This window comes from Nilaparvata lugens, chromosome 4 (genome assembly GCF_014356525.2).
Source record: "Nilaparvata lugens isolate BPH chromosome 4, ASM1435652v1, whole genome shotgun sequence".
In the NCBI taxonomy this organism is placed as follows: Eukaryota; Metazoa; Arthropoda; class Insecta; order Hemiptera; family Delphacidae; genus Nilaparvata; species Nilaparvata lugens.
The window spans coordinates 35,517,601-35,541,401 of record NC_052507.1 but is presented as its reverse complement, the minus strand read 5'-3'; the positions used below and the strand labels follow the sequence as shown (position 1 = coordinate 35,541,401).

The 23,801-nt window shown below is 34.3% G+C and overlaps 1 protein-coding gene across 1 annotated transcript in view; it reads right to left on the bottom strand.

Moving 5' to 3' along the window:
- Positions 1–23,801, bottom strand: part of LOC111053752 (serine proteinase stubble) — a 95,143-nt gene that overhangs the window by 14,740 nt on the left and 56,602 nt on the right. The window contains exons 2-4 of the mRNA XM_039427384.1: positions 7,044–7,251; positions 6,038–6,341; positions 3,857–3,991 (exon numbers count right to left, since the gene is read on the bottom strand). Of these exons, the coding sequence (XP_039283318.1) occupies positions 3,857–3,991; positions 6,038–6,341; positions 7,044–7,251 (647 nt within the window). The remainder of the gene's footprint in view (positions 1–3,856; positions 3,992–6,037; positions 6,342–7,043; positions 7,252–23,801) is intronic.

Here is a 23,801-nt window from a genome sequence, read left to right as displayed (position 1 = left end):
AATAATGTTAATAATCCTTAGGAAACATACACCGTAGAGAGGAATTCGATACAGTCATAGAGGTAAAAAAACAAACAGTAGGCCTAGAATTTATAAATTATAATGTGTCTCAATTTTTTAGGGAGTGGATTTTGTTATTTAGATATTATTTGTTAGATAGGAGCTCGACCGTATCTATTTAAAACATCAGAATGTAAGCAGGGGTGACTTGAATTCGTATAAGTGGAAAGATAGATTAAAGAGTCCCAATCATCACTCTATGACAAACTCAGGATGGTTCTAATAGCTCTCTTTTACCATGAAAGAATTCTTTCCAAGTCCATCACAGGCGCATACCACAGATTCTTAGTGCACTCCCGCCATGAAAACTCAGTCATCAAGCTATGCTATCATCATTATGTGAACGGGAAAACCCAAAATTAATTAATAATTTGTCAAAATACAGTAGATTGATGAATTTACATGATCTCTCAATTTTCGCAATAGATAAATTAGGAAATACTCAAATTCAAATTAATTTAATTTTCAGAAAGTGTACGTTTTACAATACATTCCTCTGAGAATATTACTCCTCTAATATGGGACAAGTCCGTGTTTAGAGGAGGAGTCATACAACAACAACAACAACAACAACAACAACTAACAATAATAGTAACAGTACAAGAAAAGAAGACGTTCAAGTTTTATTATATTAAATTGTTGTCAGTAAGTCATAATGTTGAATGTGAAGTATGCCTACCTTGCCCGTACTGCCAACTAGAGGTGGAAGGCCGCGCACCAGCGGTGCTATGCTATCCGTCACATTGCGACCCAACACGTTCTTGCTGATCGTGTAGATGGCGCCTGGTAAATCCTCTCCCGAACTCACCACTGGCTGTTCAACAAGGTAGATGAACACAATTCATTTCAATCAATCAATAATTTCATCCAACTCAACGCAAAATACACAAAAGAAATCTAAATACAAAACAACACAATCGAAATACAAATCTATAATTTAAAAAAAATTGTCTTAATGGTGGGGTGTGCTAAAAAAAAGAAAGGAGGAAGAACACCTAGCCAACTATGGTTCCCATGCTATAGGCTGGTGAAGAGTATAAAAGTGAGGGATGAAGAGTGAAGAGGAGCGAAAAATAGAAGATTGGGAGAGGAAGATTGGGGTAAAGAGAGAAAAAAGTATGGATAAGTTTGTTTCATGTTTTTACGGAAGTTTTATTATTGATCTATCTAAATTCAAAATGTTTTGTTTTATTCTGATTTGTATAATCAGATTGATAATATTAGTGTATAAATTGAAATGGACATGACCTACATAATATTTGCACTATTAAATAGGATGCAAAGAACTTATAACAGCTTGTCTGGGCGCCTAGATGTCTCCTGGTTTTCTCGTGCTAAATTCCGGGAAGCGTTATAATATTAAGATAATTAAATCTTGTGTAAGCATGATCTGATCAAATAAATAGTTGGTGTATCAGTGTGGATGTGGTTTGGGACGTCGTTCAGTTATAAATGTTATTTATTCTATTGATAAAATTTTTGTTCATTATTTGTTATTATATATTCTTTAATTTTTATAAGTTTTGGAATTTTGAATTCTCAATTTGTTTTATTTTACTTTTTCATAAGTATTTGAAATCTTTTTTTTCATTTTTGAATTAGGTGGTATTTTTTTTTGTTTGTATTATTTATTATTGCATAAGTTAGTATTATTTTTATCATTATTTTTCTTTTCTCATTTGAATCTGTACAATTTTTTTTGTTAAGGAGACATATTTGGGGAAGCCCGTTGTCTCAATTGTGAATAAATTAATAAATAAACTATTGATTTCGTGCAATAACGAATGAAATTATAACTAAAATAACATAGTATTGTCTCTCGAACTTTCTCTGCTTTGAACTTGGGCTGTCCTGTTGCCAGTATGTCTCGAAGAAGATTAGCTTTTGATGTTAGCATTTTTGATACACCAACCCCAACAGCCATTAGCCGTTTCCACACCGATATCTCGCCGACACGACATACAGACAGGATTTAATCTGATGGACAGTATAAGAGGAGGCTGCGGTTCATAACTGCGCGAGGTCTACTGTTCACAGAACTACTAGTATGAAAATAGCACTGGAAGTGCATAAGAAAAAAATAGTTTTGATTTTATTATGTTTTCATCTGGAATTAATTGCATGATATTTCTTCAATTTTTCCATTCATTTAAAAAAGCTGATGCTATTTGGGTGATATCACACAGACTGTCAGACAGACAGACTTTATGGGCCGACACATGATTTCAGCTGAATAATAGACAACATTAATAATGAGTTCTACAACTGCCTGTCTGTTACATACACGTAATTAATAATACTACTTGTGATAGCAGTTGCTATGACAAATGTGTTTGTTCAAAGTGTTAAATTTGTGAGTAGAAGCTACTATTAGTGTTCTTCAACACTTGATTATTCAATGTAGGTATAGGCATTCATTTATTTCATTTTGTATACTTTATTAAGTATCTTCGAATGTTGAGATCATTGAAACAGTTTGAGATATCGATGTGCGGGTTTCGCCTTCCTTAATATTCCTTAAACTTCCAAAGTTTGAAATTCTGTATCGAACAGATTAAGTTGGATTCAAAATGAAGCTGGATTCAAAATGAAGTTGGATCCATATGACGGTTCCAAGATGGCCGACAAAAGTTTTGGAACGACAGAAAGTAATTTTTTCCAATTGGAATGGGATCCCTATAGTATGGTACCTACTACTGTAATATCATATACTTTTAAAAGATTTCAGAGATCAATGCAACAGTTCATGAGCGAGTTCTTTAACCCAGGAGGTCTCTAGTTATATTATATATAGTAATTATATTGTTCACATTATAATGAGTCACACATATGTTCGCAGGAACAGGCAACAGGAAACACTTCCAAATATCTTAAAGGAGCTTCGATATGATTGAAAAAAAAATTAAAATAGCCCGCATAGCCTACTGAAAGTGTATGTAATTATTATGAATTGTTAAATCTATCTGGGGAGTACAAGGATTAAGGATTATTATAGATACGGATAGTCAAAACATAATATACCATACACAGTTCAATCTCCACGAAGGCTACATGTAACGATATAATAATGTTAATAATCCTTAGGAAACATACACCGTAGAGAGGAATTCGATACAGTCATAGAGGTAAAAAAACAAACAGTAGGCCTAGAATTTATAAATTATAATGTGTCTCAATTTTTTAGGGAGTGGATTTTGTTATTTAGATATTATTTGTTAGATAGGAGCTCGACCGTGTCTATTTAAAACATCAGAATGTAAGCAGGGGTGACTTGAATTCGTATAAGTGGAAAGATAGATTAAAGAGTCCCAATCATCTATGACACTCTATGACAAACTCAGGATGGTTCTAATAGCTCTCTTTTACCATGAAAGAATTCTTTCCAAGTCCATCACAGGCGCATACCACAGATTCTTAGTGCACTCCCGCCATGAAAACTCAGTCATCAAGCTATGCTATCATCATTATGTGAACGGGAAAACCCAAAATTAATTAATAATTTGTCAAAATACAGTAGATTGATGAATTTACATGATCTCTTAATTTTCGCAATAGATAAATTAGGAAATACTCAAATTCAAATTAATTTAATTTTCAGAAAGTGTACGTTTTACAATACATTCCTCTGAGAATATTACTCCTCTAATATGGGACAAGTCCGTGTTTAGAGGAGGAGTCATACAACAACAACAACAACTAACAATAATAGTAACAGTACAAGAAAAGAAGACGTTTAAGTTTTATTATATTTAATTGTTGTCAGTAAGTCATAATGTTGAATGTGAAGTATGCCTACCTTGCCCGTACTGCCAACTAGTGGTGGAAGGCCGCGCACCAGCGGTGCTATGCTATCCGTCACATTGCGACCCAACACGTTCTTGCTGATCGTGTAGATGGCGCCTGGTAAATCCTCTCCCGAACTCACCACTGGCTGTTCAACAAGGTAGATGAACACAATTCATTTCAATCAATCAATAATTTCATCCAACTCAACGCAAAATACACAAAAGAAATCTAAATACAAAACAACACAATCGAAATACAAATCTATAATTTAAAAAAATTGTCTTAATGGTGGGGTGTGCTAAAAAAAAGAAAGGAGGAAGAACACCTAGCCAACTATGGTTCCCATGCTATAGGCTGGTGAAGAGTATAAAAGTGAGGGATGAAGAGTGAAGAGGAGCGAAAAATAGAAGATTGGGAGAGGAAGATTGGGGTAAAGAGAGAAAAAAGTATGGATAAGTTTGTTTCATGTTTTTACGGAAGTTTTATTATTGATCTATCTAAATTCAAAATGTTTTGTTTTATTCTGATTTGTATATTCAGATTGATAATATTAGTGTATAAATTGAAATGGACATGACCTACATAATATTTGGACAATTTAAGACAAATTTATTGGGAAATTGGAGAAGCTTTGGGCAATAGCCTGTTTTTCCTTTTCCGACTACGGTACAGTATTGATTACTCTATCCAATAAATGAATAAATAAATATACAGGGTGATTCATAATTATGGTAAAATAATTTAATACGTGATAGTAGAGGAAAAAATAAGAAAAAAAGTTCTTATAAACATATATCCATAAACGCTTCATTAGCGAGCTATACAGAGTGAAAGATTTCGCCCGGAATTCAGTTCCTCTGGTGAAATACATCTATGCTGAATTGTTTGGGGACTAGTTTTTGAAAAACTTATGCTGGATTCATATGGAAAAATATCTGAAAAATTGAATAAAACTAGTCTGGAAGCTGTAGTGTGAGTAGTTTTTGAGAAAAAAGTTGAAATATGCAGTATAATTCAGTAAAGAAAGGGAGGTTTTTGTTGCAGCGGCACTGGGTTTAGTCAAAATAGCAACTACTGGCAACTGAATTATGATATTTAATGCATGAATCTGAAGTGAATATCACTGCGTTTTGATAAATTTCTATAATATATTCAAGAATTGGATGATTTCTAAAAATATATCCATGGTGGGTAGTTTATTTATTTATTCATTATTTGTGTGAAGTTTGTGACATCCAGTGGATATTATTTATTTCTAATTGTATTATGTCAAGTTGTATTTTCACTTTCCTTGCCCTATTACCATAGGAAAGTATTGCTTTCGGATAAAAATTAAGGTACCCCAATTTCCAAATTTCTATACGTTTCAAGGTTCCCTGAGTCCAAAAAAGTGGTTTTTGGGTATTGGTCTGTATGTGTGTGTGTGTGTGTGTGTGTGTGTGTGTGTGTGTGTGTGTGTGTGTATGAGTGTATGTGCGTCTGTGTACACGATATCTCATCTCCCAATTAACGGAATAACTTGAAATTCGGAACTTGAGGTCCTTACACTATAAGGATCCGACACAAACGATTTCGATCAAATGCAATACAAGATGGCGGCTAAATTGGCAGAAATGTTGTCAAAAACAGGTTTTTTTTGTGATTTTCTCAAAAACGGCTCCAACGATTTTAATCAAACTTATACCTATATACCTACTATATCAATATAGTAATTGATAAGCTCTATCAACTGCCACGAGTCCCATATCTGTAAAAATTTCAGGAGCTTCGCCCCATCTATGCAAAGTTCGATTTTAGATTCCCAATTATCAGGCTTCAGATACAATTGAAACAAAAAAATTGAGGAAAAGATTGAGCATGAAAATCTGTACAATTAATGTTCAGTAACATTTTCACCTAAAATTGAAAATAAGCTCGGAATTCGAGAGAATAAAATTCAATTGCAAACTGTTGATTCTATTAAATCATTCACTATGAAGAGATAGCAGACTTCGTGTGTCTGCAGCGCTATTGTCCTGTCACCAGCTGGCTCAGATCTTAGAATAGTAGACTTGAGATGCGCGAGAACACTAGCGTTAGTTGACCAATTTTCATAACAGCAAGGATAGTTGTGTGAGTGCGCCACACCAGATTTTCATGAATCGAATTGAATCTTTCTAAATTATTAAATTCAATTGGATTTAGTACTGACCGGTGTATGAACAGCATCGACCCTATCGCCAGGTGCAGTGCTGGCCCGGGTGTAGTTGACCAAATACCTGCCGACAGTGTTGATAGCACCCAATGTCTCCGAAATGGTAGCGATGGTGTCACTGGAAAGCAGGCGCCCCGACTCATCGTCCGCCCCTGGGCGCTGGTTGGGCGCAAGGAACTCGGGTGCGATCTTGGAGTTGCGATTGCTGCGCCCCGCATCATGCCACAGTGTGACGTCACTCTGAGAGTAGGCTCGCCTCGGTCGGTAGTCGGAAGATGGCGCTTGAGCCCACTGGGGGCGTCTTGCAACAATTACATTTATTCATTAGTTTATTTGTCACAAATTAAGTGTGATGGAATGTGAAATGTAATTTTTTGTTTCTTGAAAGAAGTGATTTTATCCATCACTCTATTTATCAGTTTGTGTTTAATAAATAAATGTGAAATGTAATTGTCTCTTGCTGAGAAATTCATCTATTAGTTTAATAAATACATTCACATGTATTGTAAGACACTGTAAAATAGAGTTTTTCATTGAAAAAGTTAATCTCCTTTAATAATGAAAAGTGAAATGTAATTGTATCTTGCAGAGAAATCCATCTATTAGTTTAATAAATACATTCACATGTATTGTAAAACACTGTAAAATGAAGTTTTTCATTGAAAGAAAAAATAATCTCCTTTATGTCATTGAGAACACTATTGGAAAGGGACAGCATGCGATAGTGCTTTGATTGAAAGATAGCAAGTGAGGCGTACAAATTCTAATGTGTAAAGTGTAAACAGTTGATTATTTCATATGATGGAAGAATCTCTGACGGCTTGACGATGAGTAGTTCTACATATCATTCCACCCATAAACGTGACTGCTATTCTCCCAATTGAATATTCATTCCAAATTATAATATGAATCATAATGAAATCATTTAATGCGGTGGTTGAACAGGAAAACATGATTAGGTATCAATATTATTTTATAGGCTATTGAAAATAATTCCGCTCACCTGAGATCGTATCCACCGTCAAACATCAATGACGATCTGGAACGATCCCCTGCTGGAGTTATCCTGCTTGGAAATGGCCCACTCATCATGGTGTAGCCAGGGGCAGACCAAGGAGGCGCCTGCCGATAGCTTCTCGACACATTCTGGAACGGCTCGTTGGATCCCAGCCTGCTTGCCGAACTATAGCTTGTCCAATCTCTTATGAAAACTGAAAAATAGATAAAATTGATCAATTATTCAGTTCAATTATTAATATTGCACTACATTTACGAGCAGAAGAAGCATTGGGCTGGCGCCTGATTTTTATTCCGTTATAACTTGCGGTAGTACTGGTTTAATGAATAAATAATAAAAATAAGATTTGTATGTAAGTAGAGGAGTTGAATAATGTTCAGAAGAAATTGATGAGAGAGGAATCAAATCAGTCTATTGTTGAATGAAGAATTACTTTACATTACTTTACTTCTAGGGGTGAAGAAATATTGAAATTGAACGCACCCTCCACCACTAATCTTCACTCCCAAGAATAATTGGACTGTCAATATTGCAGACATACGATACTTGTAATAGGAACAGGATACAGAGAAGACTATAGATTGAGTAGGTTAAGACTGGGGAATAAAAATTGAATGTTCATCTTGTCCAATAGTTGATAGTGTTTGTACTATCTAACACAGGGTGTCAACAACTACTATCGTATAAAGTCATTAAGAGGGTCAGCTACTAATGCCTCTTCAAGATGAGGCCTAGTGCCCTGGAACAAGTTTTGATAAAAAAATTGCAGAATTGCAAGTTGTAGGAGTATCGTACTATGGTAGAAGTGAATCATCAAGTTTAGTTGTTATAGTTCATAAATTTATTTATTTGGTCAAGACATTACAAAGAATAAAAAAGCGCTGGTACAAAAACCCACTCTTCCGAAACTCTTCACATGACTTCACAAGACTCTTCTCAATGATCAAGGCTCTTCTGAATGTTTACTCCATTGATGTCAGTTTCAGGAGGAGGAGAAGTAGGAGTAAGAGCAGGAGGAGTAGGAGCAGGAGGAGCAGAAGGAGAAATAGGAGAGGGAGGAAGGTAAAAGAAGAAGGAGTAGGAAGTGTAGGAAGAGGTAGAGGAAAGAAGGAGAAAAGGAAGAGAACAAAGGAGTGGGGAGAAGAAGGTGTATTAGGAAGACGTGGTGAAGAGAAGCAAAAAAGGAGGAAGAGATGGAGTATTTGGAGTAGTAGGTGAATAGGTGGAGAGAGGCGTGCGGGAGGAGGGGAGTTGGGAGTAAGAAGAAGGAGAAGGTGGAGGAGGAGAAGTAGGAGGACGAGAAAGGTGATAAGAGAAGGATGACAAGGTGTAAGAAAGGTGGAAGAGAGGCTGGGATGGAGAAGAGAAGGATAAGGGGGACAGATGTAGAGAAAGAGGAGAAGGAAGAAAAGGATATGGAAGACAGGAAAAGAGAAGGAGGAAAGTGAGGAGGAGTGGAAAGCTACTGATCAAATAAAATTATTAGAAGATTATAAAAATAATAATTGAGAAGATTGTTAGAAGAAGGAAAAAGGGATTGGGTAAAGGATGAATGTAAATAGTTGGATGAAAAATAAGAAAGATCAAGGAGAGATGAGGTGGAGAGAATGAGATGAGTAAAGAAAGGATAAAAATAATGGTGAGGATAGGGGTTAAAGAGGAATGAAGATGGAATACGAGATGATACAAAGAGGAAAAAAAGTTTTTAATGAAAGTGGAAATTGACTCTTCATCACTGACAGTCATTCATAACTTTTATGGGTTTCATATTACAATTAAAAATATTGGAAACTTTTAGAAAATTTGTAAGTTTCTTGTCAAATTTGTATAAATTGTCTTTAAACTTTTGTTCATACAAGATGAGTGTAAGTAATTTTTTATTCCAGATCATGACATGAGTGAGAATATAAGAAGTACCGTATATATGTTCCAACATTTACAATTTCAAATACTGAATATGAGAGGAATCAAGTATATCGACGAATTTGCTGGTTGCCAACTACAGAACAACTGACAGTGTTGTTTACTGGAAAAATCATACAAAACCAGAGCCCTAATCTCCTCGATACATTTGTCACACTGGATTGCGGTTCATCTATAAAAAAGGGGGTGTGCTTGCAATATATAATGTAGTTTTGATTTTTCAATAATTATATTATTTGGATACATGAGAGAAGTCCAGAACCAAATTCTTCATGCAAAATTTCCTTGTGCTAGATACAGAATGGCCCAAAAATCTCGTATTTTCGGTTCATTTTCCAGTTTTCAGCTATTTCCGCCAAATGCAGTAATCGGAAAGAAGAATTTTCTCTTGAATTTTTTTTTTAATTAAAAATTTCTGTATGGAATGAGATCATTCGAAACTCTCTATCTCTAATGAGTACTGAGTTATGATTTTTCAAAAATGAGTGAAATTTAAAGAAAAAATCAATTTTGATGAATTTTTGTTTTTGATCAACAATATCTTCCGATTTTCACCATTTAGATTTAGATGTATAATTCAAAATCCCTCTGGGCGTAGTTTTGTGCTCTAGAATCTGATATCAGGTAAAACGCTCTATCTCATATAAATTTTCAGGCACACCTGGCAACAATGCTCCTTGTATTGTGGAAAACACCTAATCTTATATATGGTATAATCTTATATATAAACTTCCATAAATGGAGGCTTATTCCAAACCTGAAGAAAACAGAAGTCAGCTCATTCCACCTAAATAATAAAATGGCTAATAGGAAACTCCAGGTTCATTTCAATAATGTACTTCTCCAGCATCAAAATTCCCCCAAATATCTAGGTATTACACTGGATAGAACACTGTCTTTCAAAAAACACCTGGAGACCACCTCAAAGAAAATTCAAACCCGCAATAACATAATTCAAAAATTGTGTGGTTCTACTTGGGGTGCCTCAGACCATACCCTACGGTGCTCCACTCTGTCTCTTGTTTATTCTGTAGCAGTATAATGTGCACCTGTGTGGATCAATAGCCCATACACTAAGAAAATTGATGCACAGCTCAACATGGCTATGAGAATGATTACTGGGTGTATCAAGTCAACTCCTGTAAATTGGCTTCCAATACTGAGCAATATTGCTCCACCTCCCTCACGGAGGAAAAATGCCCTGTTAAAGGAGTTCAAAAAGATTTCCGATAACCCAATGCTGCCAATTCATGAAGACCTTCCCGACCTAGAAATAGGTCGCCTCACATCTAGAAGGCCTTCATCGACATCTGCAAAGGATTTGGTTAGAACCAATTTCAACATAGACTCAGAGAGGAATGCTGCTTGGAATTTGCAAGCACCTGACCAATAGGCACGGCTTATCAAGCCAAATAAAGAGCCAGAAGGTTTCAGCCTTCCCCGTCACCTTTGGAAGGGATTAAACAGGGTGCGAACAGGGCATGGTGTATGTGGGGACAGTCTGCATAAATGGGGGATCATTCCATCACCTGAATGTGACTGTGGAGTTCCAAAACAAACTTTGAAACATATAACTGAGGTCTGTCCTGTCAGGTTGTATCCCCATGCCGTTGAGGATTTTGTGAATGCTTGGCTAAGGCTTGGCTTGGCTCTTGAATGGTTGGCTGATTTGGACTTAGCTTTATAATATGTCTAGTTTCATCTTTTGATAATTATGTTAATAAAACTACTGGTTCTCTCCATGTGCATAGTTTTATATTTTGACGTTTTTAATTTAATGACAATCAATTATTATAATTGAGCGCATAATTCATATTTGAGAGGTAAAAAACACCTAATCTTTAGCTTCAACCATCATCACCAACTAAATTGTCGTCACATTGATATTTCGCACAATGATATAAGTTCATGGGATTATGTTATATGAGAATCACCCGTTTCATGCACTTCATTTCAGTATTTCATAGAGGAGTGGCTCGCATAAGGACACCTCAAGGAACAAAATTTCAAACACTTATAGCTTTTGACACAATGCTCGGATCTCATCGTACTACACTTCATTCTTCTTAGTGCGTCAAGGCAGTTCAAAATCATGCATCATAAGTAGAATTCGGTCAAAAAATAAAAAATCCATTCTTGAGTACACTCAAGCCCATATTCCAATACACAAAAAATCTGGTGTGGTACACTCACACAACTTTCAACAAGTAGAAAAACACAGACTTCTACGTTTGATGCCCAATAACTTTATTTAATGACCAGTAAACAAATAATTTTTTGCAATAAAAATTGTAGAGAATTTAATTCTGAAAAAAACTATGTAAGTTGTGTAAACTAGATTTAAATAAAAGTTGAATATAATGTATTCATATGTAGTACATTACACCATGAAAATTTGCTGTTTTATGAGGCGAGAACTAATAACTCATAGGTTGTAGCTGATTGCAAATAAAATATTCCTTTTTTTATGAAAAGATTATTTTTATATGAAAGTAACATATCTAAATGACATTAAACATATACCAAAAGACTAAAGATGATGTTCAAAGTGACCTCCTTTGTTCTGAATGCATATGTTCAGACGTCTTCTCATCGATTGTCGGACCCGTTCAAATATTCCAGGAGTCTGCTTTATCATTTCTATTCCGTTCAAAATCCTCAATCGGAGTTCTTCAATGGTATCAATCGGAGTATTGTATACTAATGTTTTCAAGTGTCCCCAATGATAAAAATCCAAAGGATTTAAGTCTGGTGACCTAGCTGGCCATGGTACTGGCCCACCTCGGCCTATCCATTGATTTGGAAAGCTGTGATTCAAGTGTTCACAAACAGCAACACTGAAGCGTGCTGAAGCTCCATTATGCATGATTCTCACAAAAGCAAAGTGAAATGGTTACAAATAACTGGTTAATAGATTAAACAAAAAACACAGCGCGGTTACAGTAGGCCTAACTTACAGTTTGTTGTTTTGTTCAACAATGAGCTACAATATTTCTGAAAATAATTTTCAGCTGAAAATTTCTTTTAAATATTTACTTATTTTAAACTAAATGAATCAGCTGTTCTTAAATCCATGTTTCATTTGCAATCACCTAAAACCTATGAGTTATTAGTTCTCTCCTCATAAAACAGCAAATTTTCATGGTTTAATGTACTACATATGAATACATTTTATTCAACTTTTAATTAAATTTAGTTTACACAACTTACATAATTCTTTTCAGAATTAAATTCTCTACAATTTTTATTGCAAAAAATTATTTGCTTACTGGTCATTAAAGAAAGTTATTGGGCATCAAACGTAGAAGTCTGTTTTTTTCTACTTGGATTTTTGCATATTTCAACTTTTTTCTCAAAAACTATTCACACTACAGCTTCCAGACTAGTTTTATTCAATTTTTCAGATATTTTTCCATATTAATCCAGCATAAGTTTATCCAAAACTAGTCCCCAAACAATTCAGTATCGGTGTATTTCACTAGAGGAACTGAATTCCGGGCGAAATCTTCCACTCTGTATAGCTCGCTAATGAAGCGATTATGGATATATTATGTTTATAAGAACTTTTTTTCTTATTTTCACCTCTACTATCACGTATAGAATTATTTTACCATAATTAGGAATTACCCTGTATAATTGTTTTCAGAGAACTTTTTCTTTGTGTGAATTGTGAAATTCGATGATTTTTTTTAATCGTCATTTTTTTGAAGTCGTAAAAACAGCTGTTCTACAGATGAAATATCTCGACTATGTGTTCTTTTTATGAACTGCGCTACCTACCTACCTCATGCACGAGAAGATCTCATTCCATACCAAAGACCTTAAAGATGCATAGACTCACATGCAGCGCTAATGTCGTACTTGGAATTGAAATCGGCCCTTGAGGGGGCAACCTATAAGATTATTACATACAAATGCCTTTGTAATCTATAGTATTTCAAATATATAGATATAATATCTCGTGCTAAAATACCCCAATGGCGGCCTTCAATTCCAAGTAAGAGCTATCATTGGAAAGGCATAGGCATTGTGGGTCTATATCTCTTCAAGGTCTTTGTTCCATACAGAATTTTTCAATTAAAAAAAAAATCGAGAGCAAATTCTTCTTTCCGATTACTGCATTTTGCGAATATAGCTGAAAACTGGAAAATGAACCGAAAATACGAGGTTTTTGGGTCATTCTGTATCTAGCACAAGGGAATTTTGCATGAAGAAATTGGTTCTGGACTTCCCTCATGTATCCAAATAATATATTAAAAAATCAGAGCTACGATATATTTTGCATGCACCAATGTATATAGTGACTGGACTAAGTGATGAGAAGTAACTCCTGAGTTTATATCAGCCCAAGTAGTGGTAGTGCAAACACAAAATGATTATCAAGGTGTCAAGTCAACTACTGATGAACTTACCGCTACATGAATTATTCTTCACTTAACATTCACAGTGGACATAGAATAGATAGAAACCTCAAGTTGATACGATATGGAAATATTTTGATGTATTGATTCGCTGTAAGATGATCGAACATCTTATCCATGAAAATGAACCATTAGGTACCTTGAAATTATTGTTCTTCCAATGTTTATATTGTAGTAAATTCATTTTTGATGCAAATTCTTTGGTGATTTTGTGATAATTTTCTTGTTAATTTTCAAATGAATTTTGTAGTTCATTTTCTCAATGAATTCTTTGTGCCACCGATTCGTTTCGTTGTTAGTTATGTATCGTTCTGACAATAAAATGGGATTGAGATAAAATTCAATCACTTTCGTCGATGATTGACAATTTACCAAAACTAAGCATGATTCCACCACTGCAAAATGAACTTTTCTTGAAAATTTACTAATAATCTCCTATGATTTTCACCAATGCTTTAAAAAGAGTTGAAAATGTATCCTTCGGAAAAGATGGATAGAAAGGTGGAAAGATGGATTCAAGACCATGATATAAAGAACTCACATTCCAACTTTCAATATAGAAATTGATGGCATATATCTACGTAATATGATACATAAATTACGATAGTAGTAGCATTTGACAGCTACGACAAGAAATCAAACAAGTTAGTGGAAATTCAAGTATGAGCTAACTATCCTACAGACAAATAGTTGATATCAAAGCATATTAATTTTAGCTTTGAATGAGTATTAAAACCAGGTCTGACCATCTTACTTAAATACCAGATTACTGTTCTACTTTTTTTTTAATGTGGCAGGTATCTTCATATCTTACTGCAGTTTAATCTCATTCTTTACCTTGCAACACACATATGAAACTGGAAAGTGCATTTTTCAAATTCTGCAATCTGATTGAATTTATACGTATTTAACTCATCCATCCATGAAAGTGGACTTTCTAGAAGATTCCTCAGTCTGTCCATCATTTATCTTCGATATAAAGCATGGCATACCAGTTACCGTACGTCGCCATGACAGACAATAACTAATAAATTCACCATCACATACTATGATCTGGTTTCCTCTCACTTTCATTGGATTCACTACTTTCATCTTCATTGAAATTCCTACTTCACTTAATCAATTTTTCGTTATTAGCTGAATTCGGAATTTTGAAACTTTTTTGAATCATACATCGCCCAAAAATTCTTAGCATTGTAATCACTCATTTTTTTTTTAATTATAAATCCCTTCTTTGAATGTGTTCCAGGGTGCGAGTTCAAGAATAATAAGCTATTATGCTCCTCTATTCTCTGCTCATTGCTCAAGCTATCCTATACGGTTGAAAGTAATGATCAGGAGGATTTCCTCGATCATCTTCCGCCAGGAAAGATGTTTATAAATCAAACTTGACCGTTTCATTTAGTTACAACTATACAAACAAATTATATGGTATTTCAGTGAAATAGGATGGCTTTAAAACGTTACTAATTCTTTAAGAATATTTATTTTCTCGATCCAATAGTCAATTATATGCAGTATATTGTAGTAAATATCGCTATTTACTGTACTATGAGTGGAAAAAATGTTTCTCCTATATAACATCTCATGAATGCCCCACATTGGAAAATATGCAATTCCAAAATTATCCATGGTGAACAAAAATATTTTAATACGTGAACAATTATTATTCTCTAAGAGATTTTTTTTTCAATTCGTTGGTAATAAATGTACAGTAAAAAGGTTGCATTTAGCAATTTGATGGAATATGCTGCAAAATGTCATGAAAAGGCTGTGAATTGTATTCATTTCAATGAAGAGGACATCAGAAGTTATATTCAAAGGAGAAAACATAAGAAGTTATATTCAAAAAATATTATTTTCACCTATTTTACATTGAATGACAACCTTTTTACTCAATATCTAAGGCTGACCCCCCACCAAGACCGTGGACGGACGACACACACCCCCCACCCCCCTCTTAAACTCAGAAGAATGTAAGATCTGTAAACTCAGAAGAATTCTACCTATCACACTAAAATATATCTACCAATAATTTTCTCCATAAATTCTTAAGTACAATCATACAGTGAACAGGATAGATAGGTAATCATTTGTAGTCCCACTTTACAAAAGAATATCAATCTAATATAAGAGTGAGAGAGGTATAAAACTTGTCATTGGAACAATCCAGAAATAGCCTTTGATTCTATTTTGCAAGAGGAAGCTAGTGATTCATGCAAACGTGTTTGGAACCAGTATGATGTCTCTTCCTACTATCAACTTTCATCTAATATAAAGATGTTGCATTTCTCTGTATGAAACCGGTTGAAAGTTGCAAAACGAGTAACTTAACAATAATGTCCGTATTTCAGTGGAGACTCATTTTTGAAAAGTTGAATTTTGCTAAATTGTTTGCGATCGGAATAGCAGTAGGCGCCTAACAGACTGCTTTCTCGTCAATGACCTTCATACAAGCTATTTGTATATGTTTTATTGATTGCGACCTTCATTTCAGTAATGCTGTATGTGATGCTAAAGCTGTATTCCATTCTATCAATAATTTCTCGTCAAATTGTGTGAAATATTGTTCAAAAATTTATTAGAAGCCCCACCACTCTTCACATGAACATTATGAACACTAATTTTGTTTCCTTTCAAGATGTTGGGGAAATGGATAATAGCCTAATAATAATTTGCCCTTATCTGTAGCTCCTTGTGAGATTCAATATTCCAAAGTCAGAAAAACCATTTTCTTCAAAACGATACCATTGATGACAAGCTCTCATCATCTCACCATACTTTTCCCAATAGAATAATTTTGGACACTTGAAAATGGCATAATATTAGCCGAAACCGGTCGTGTCTTCAATAAAAAAGAGTGAAGATAAAAGTAATTTCATGAAAATATTCAATTTACCCTATGGAGATAAATGTAAAACAATATATTTGAATTTGCTGTTGATTCAGGCTCCACGCCCTTTGCATTACATGTTCAGAATTTCGTTATGAGGGTGTTTGTTGGTGGGTAGTCCTGCTTGCTTGCGGGAAGGTCCTGCCTGGTCTGAATATATCATTTTAAATATAAATCATTGTATGACTTCCAGTATATCATTTTAATTATATGATCATTATAAATCATACATTATATATCATTTGAGCTTGATCGTCCCGATACCTACCTAGACAACCCCCCCCCCACCACCAGGATCAGCGCCTGGTGCCTATTCGATAACACGGGAGTAACCTGGTTGAAAACCTTTGGTGTCAACTGGGTTTGAAGTTGAACCTGGGATCTCCAGCCTATTGTCAGGAATAATTCACTCATACTAAACCAGGTTTAGATCTAAACCAGGTGTACATCTAGACCTAAGTTGTGTGATGTGACAACATAGCGTTTTTAATGTCACTTTTATTAATCATCCAATGAAATTTCATTATTATTCATCATAGATTCAATAAAAACCACGCGATATTGTAAGCGTAAACGGAAATTAATGTTTACTTCCGCATCTGATTTGTTTTCACTTTAAAAGCAATGTCCGGGACAAAAGTGATCATACGAGATCACTTTCCCTCATGCATCACTTTGATAGAAGTTGAGATATCATTCTGTCTCCTTTCAACACTCTTTCCATCTTTCACACTCAATTTTTTCTTCCTCTTTTTATCTTCCTTGATGCATTATAGTAGAAGTTCACGATAACTTATTGTAGTAGGCTACTTCTCTTTTATCAATGACCGTAGAAATAAACATGAACACGACAGATAACACTATCTTCAAGGCCTTGACCAGCAGTTAAAAATACACGTCTGATAATTGATTGCCGATGTAGTCATAATAATAAATTATTATTGTTGAACGAGTGCTGCTCGCAAGTGGCACCTTTCACTTTCATTGACTGTTCAACAACTTTCTCCGCATCTTAGCGCCGGGCTGGGGGGATTGTGCCAGCTCATAGTTTCTTATGTAACTTAGGGACCTGTTAGTTAACTGCCGAGTCCTGGTAATAAGCCTACATAATAAAAGAATAACTTCAACCTATCGGCAGCAAGTGACAATAATCCATTCATCGATAGTTTATTTCCGGCTATTCTACATTGTGATATTCGTATAGGTGATGTAAATGGATCCACATCACGTTATTCAAATTGGGACCCGTATTATAACATAATATATATTGATAGAGGATGAAAGTTTGGCTGAATGTAGAGCAGAGCTGATAGGAAATTGGCTTTGGAAAATAACACAACACTAATAATAAACTACGAACTTTGCGAATTTGTCATAGATTACAATTATAGACGTATCAATATTATCCCAATTTATATGACTGAATAATCTCAAATCATGAAATCAGATAGAATTCAAATGGAGCTGTGCATGGAAGTGCATTTTCATTGGATAGCATACTTATGGTACAACCATTATAGCACGAAGCATAATAAGGAATAAAATGAATAATCAATAAAGAGGATTGAAATACAGAAGCAAAATGCTTACAATGTAACATATCACTTACTAAAGTGCATCTTCCAAGTTTAGTTCCATAATCATTATGCTCTGATTGGTCTGTTACGGATGAAGTATATAGCTTGGTTCCGTTTTTCTGGGTATGAATAGATTATTCTATATCATTCTGGATTGCATCTTTCCTATGTTGAATTTATAGTTGGTGCCTTCAAAATAGTTATTCATAGATTTAAAATAGCATTAGTCCTTCTCTATTTGCTGTAGCCTCTATCACATTATTTGTAGCACGGTATCTTAAAAGTTTCGAAATGCAAATTAACTATGAGAAAATTTCCAATAAATGAGTCAATTTATTACTGTGAGTTTAAATTACAAAACTTCTCAACTAGTATTTCTTTAGCATTATTATTTTTCATGCGAAATTTTATCCATACCAGCATTTGCATTGGGAATCAATTCTTCCGAATCGCAGTTCATTCCAATGTACCTAGAATACATCTACTCTAGGTACCTTGGTTCATTCTATGGTTTCATAGCAAACCATTTGGTTTTGTGGTCGTGCTGATAAACTCTATCCGATAAGATGAGTTAAGCTCCATGCGCCTGCTATTCCCTTCGAAGGGTGGCCACTTTAGAGCCGAATTCTTCTAAATACCATTTATAAGTTTTAAAATTTCTGCCTGGTGGTTCGGACCCACCCAAAGCGCCAACTCATCTCTCATCATCATCCGTCACATTGCTCACGCACAAACCTAGAACTTAAGTGTATGGCCATCATCCTGTGCAATAAAAAAATAATTATCATAAAATAAACTTATTTTTGTAATTTTTGTCAATTCCTTTGAAATTTCTCAGAGATTTAAACATATTTTGCTCAAATTATCAACATACTTCTCAGCTCAACCTGTGCAGGTTCTATGAATTTAAAATCAAAATGTTTCCTCGAAATCTGAAAAAAATCATTGTTCACAAAATATTGCTTTCATAATTTATGGCATTATTCTAGTCTACACTTTTATATAAAATTTGGCAACTTTGCAGCTTGAAACAGTCAAGCATAAATCTTCAAAATAAGCATGAGAAGACCCAATGCAGCGTGAGAATTGCTCAGTGATCCATTACGCTGAGGTCTTTTCGATCGCAGTTCCCGCTCGACTTCCCCACATAATTGGGTTTTTGGCTTTCTGCTGATAATTTACGGGTATTCCATGCTTTTTCTCCAACAACAAATTACGAATTGATAAGATTTTTTATCTTTAAACGTGGCAAGACATCATTGACGCGTCATCTTCTTCTTTCTAGAGTCCTTAGTTTTTATCAAGGGACAGAATATTCGGGAAGAATCAAATCATTCTGTAATAGACGAAAGGTCTGAAAAACTCTGATGTAATCTTTGGAAGAAAACAGAAGATTGGGGTTCAATAACATTCCTCTCTTAGTAGAGAATGTGGATTGATACTGCAATTCACGAGGTCACTGACAACATAAAAATGAGAGTGCTCGATTTATTGACTCCAAACTTCAAACTCCAAACCCAGCTCTATGATCATCTATTCCAGTCTAGACTACATTTCTGATTTCTGAATATGAAACACTGTAAATATTAGTAGTGATTATAATATGAGTAGTTACGGTAATGATTTTATTGAATATTGATGAACAATATCGGTTAAGTATCACTTAACATCAAGTGTATTACCGTATTTATTTATTTATTTATTTATTCCAAGAAAACATAGAAAGGCTCACAGACAAACTCCAGTACGAGCCTTAATGACATATATGATAGTATAACATTACAATTAACATACAAAAAAGAAAACAAAAGAAAATAATATCGCACTACATAAAATATTCACGATTCAGTATAACTAATAAGATTAGAAGAGAACGATATTTGGTTTTGGATTCCGGAAAGTTAGTAAATGGGTATAGGATGAAAGATACATATAGAAAGAAGAAACATTTGAAAAAAAGAGAGTTAGTTGAGTTCAAAAATAATATTTTGTTCATCAATTGAGCAGCATAATTTTTCACAAGATTTTTTGAATGTATTGTAGCGGTCATAGAAGGGGTCAAGGAATGGGTTTAGTCTATTGTACAATCTCATTGTTCTATTTAGGTAGGAAATGAAATGGTGAGCGGCTCTGACAAACGGTATTTGAAATAGCATATTAAGTCTTGGTCTATTGCATGGAACATGAACATTTAACAAATTGATGAAATCTGGCATGAATATATTATTATTTAGAATTTCATATTATAACATTAATGCTCTAATAGATCTTCTGGTTTTCAATTTTTGGACGTTAAATGTTGACCTTAAGGTTTCAGTGGAAAAAGCTATTGGACAAAATGAATAGTACTTTTCGGAATAGAGATACCTTGATCATTTATTTTGAATGATCTCCAAATCATTAACAGCAGTGTTCTGTGAGGGCTCCCAAACAAGTGCTGCATACTCTAGCCTGCTCCTCACTGTTCCATTATAAATATTCAATATGACCTCACATCTAGTAAAGGACTTACAATTACAAGAATAAACCCTGGTGATCTATTGGCCGAATTCATGACATGAGCCGAATGATCCCTGTATTCAAGTACTGGGTCCATCAGGACTCCCGGTACTCGTTACTCTGTCCAGAAAAGTATAATTTATTTTATAACTGTACTGTCTATGATTTTTTGGCGGGTAAAGATCATGAACTTGGTTTTTGAAATATTGATCTCTAATTTATTCACTTCACACCACCTCTGAACACCGTCCAATAAATCCCGATGCAAGAAGGCACAATCATGAATACCAGCTATAGGCTTGAATAGCTTAACATCATCAGCAAACAGCAGAATACCGGACTTTTCAATGTAATCAGGTAGATCATTTATTAGTAATAAAAACAATAATGGGCCAAGATTTGATCCCTGAGGGACACCTGATGTGTTGGTGAAATCAAGAGACCTCTGATTATTGAATAATACATAAGATTTTCTATCATAGAGATAACTTTAAAAAAATGTGATAAGACTTTCAGACAGTACGAAACCTCTCATCTTATTCGAAAGTACCTTGAAATTCACTGTATCAAATGATTCTTTATAATCTAAATAAATTACATCGACGCGACCTTGCACATCTAGCTCAGAGGAAACAGATTGGGAAAACTGCAGCAAATTAGTAACCGTCGATCGCGAAGGCATGAACCCATGTTAAAATGGGGAAATTACAGGCTTTGCGTGATTAAGTACTTTACTGTAAAGTATATACTCAAATACCTCGCTTGCTGAGTTCAAAATAGCAATCGGTCGAAAGTTTCCGATTATATTTTTACCACCAGATTTGTGGTAGGGTGTTATCCTAGCAACTTTCCATTTTGTAGGATATTTATTTGATTTGAGAGTCAAGTTGAAGATGAATTTCAAGGGTCTAGTGAGTATATCATTACATCCTTTTATTATATATCATGGCACTCCATCAGGTCCACAAGAGCATGTGGCTTTCTATGGCTGAGCTGACTTCTTCCTCAGAAATAAATGTTATTTGAAATTTATCAAGAGGTGGCAGAATTTAATTAATATTATTTGCTTCATTGTTGTTTTCGGGAGGCGAAGTATCATTATTGTTATTGCAATTAATATAGGTTGGATAAAAATAATCAGCAAATGCCTGAGGCACCTCCTGATTGGTATATTTACATCCATTCCATTCAAAACAGTCAGTCCCTGACCTTGATTCCTTTTTACTCCCTACGTAATTCCAAAATTATTTCATATTGGTATTAATGTTGCATTGCAATGAGTCTATGTACTTCTGATAAGCTATATTTATTTCTGATTTTATTGACGCTCTTAAATCTATGAATTTGTTCAAGTAGTACCTGGAGAACGATTTTACACGCACACACTCATTTTTAGATCTAATCATTTGAATTATATTCCTCATATACCAAACTAGATATCTGAATTTAATTATTTTTTATTTTTTGGTATATACAAAGTGAAGGCATAATTTATCAATTCATAGGAATAATCGAGAGCTTGATCTACATCATGAAATTCATATAAACTATTCCAATCAGAATATCTGAGTGTTGAATAAAATTCAAGTGAATTTGATTTTTTGAAGCTATAATACCCAATATTTGAAGGAGGCTGTTTTGGACTTATTTCAACATTGAAACTAATATCCAAGCTCGGATGATGAGGATCCTCTGCCAGCAGTGGACTAGTTTCATGTAAAACAACCAAAGGCAGATTACTCATAGCCAATTCAAGAGTTTTGATTATATCTAATCAATATTCAATAAGTAAGCTTATGTGGACCTATGTATAGAATAGAGTGGGCCAAAAAAAAAAATAATTAAATTTGCTGTTTACTTTGATGCTATGTAATTTGATATAGTTATTTGGGCTTTTTAGGGTGTGGTGGTGTGGATTTGAAATGAGAAAAATTGAAAATTCTAAATACAATCTTTACCTGGCTCAGTCAATTCCCTATAGGATAATTGAAGTCTGAAACCAAAAACTCACTCCTACACTGAACACTGTCCAAAATCCAAGAGACTCACAGCAACTAACAGCAACTCAACTGCCACTAACTGCAACTCTGCAACTAACTCGCAAGACAGGGTCTGCCTGCATATATACTAGCACCACGATTTTCCACCCCTCATCACCCTTCGCCCTCTAGCTCCGCCTACCCTCAAACTCATCAGCTAATATTCTGCTTACAAATTGAATTCAAATATCAATTTGAATTTACTATAATGTTTATTATGTTATATCATTTTAAACTATGGCTCCCCTTCATTATTAAAACAAATGATATCATATATTTTATCAATATTTAAACTCTGAAGTTTGGATACTGACATTTTGAATACATTCTCATCAAATTTGATTAATACAGTGATCAATCTTATAAATCTGATATGGCAAATACTTCAATAATAAATACATGAAATGAACAAAATACAATGTCATACAGTACATCATTACAATTGAGTTGAATAAATCAAATTAATGAGATACCAATTAATTACTACTTAATTAATTAAGCAGGTTTCTTATACTCATTGTCAACCTGTTTCAATCAAATATACCTAATTTATTCTATTTACAAATTTGTCCTTAGCCTATGAATTCGGATTCAACTAACTTAATTAGCTTATAATAATTATTAAATTATAATTTATTGTACAACCTTATTTGTTGAATACTTTATACATATAGCCTAATCTACTTCATGACCTAATTTATAAATACATCTACTCATATATCATGTTTATCGTTTTATGTGATCACCATTCAAATAATTGATCATCAAATAATTGCTTCAATAATATTCATATGCTAACCACGTGGTAAAATTGTAGCATATGCTAACCACGTGGTTACATTGTGAACTAACTCACATATCTATATTTACTTCTCTCCTAACTATATATCTATATTGCTATTCACAATCTTCATTTACCTGCCATCAACTTATGCTATAGATATATACAAGGGTTGACACAAAGCACAGTGGGCCATGTGGTTTCTATTGTAAACGTGTCTGTGACTGACGTTAGGAATGCTGTTAGCAAATTTCTATGAAAGAATGATTTTGTCTCAAACTACTTTGAAAAGAATAATAACCCCAGTCATCTGGCTAGGTAAGCTATTCAAATGCATTCTCAATAGTTTTGAGATACGGTTCTTCTTATTATTCTAGCTCTTCGAGCGTTCATATTCCTAAATACAATATGTTCAGAGCACGTGTTGCAACAAATAACATATATCTACAATTTTTAAATTTTAGGAGAGCACATGGTCGCCATTTGTGGCTCAAGGAAATAGGAGGTTACCAAGCGCATGAATACTGAAACAATTTGCATGCACCAATCGCATAATGGCAGTTAATAGGCGGCAATAGTATGCCATTTCAAAAATATTTATATATATTTC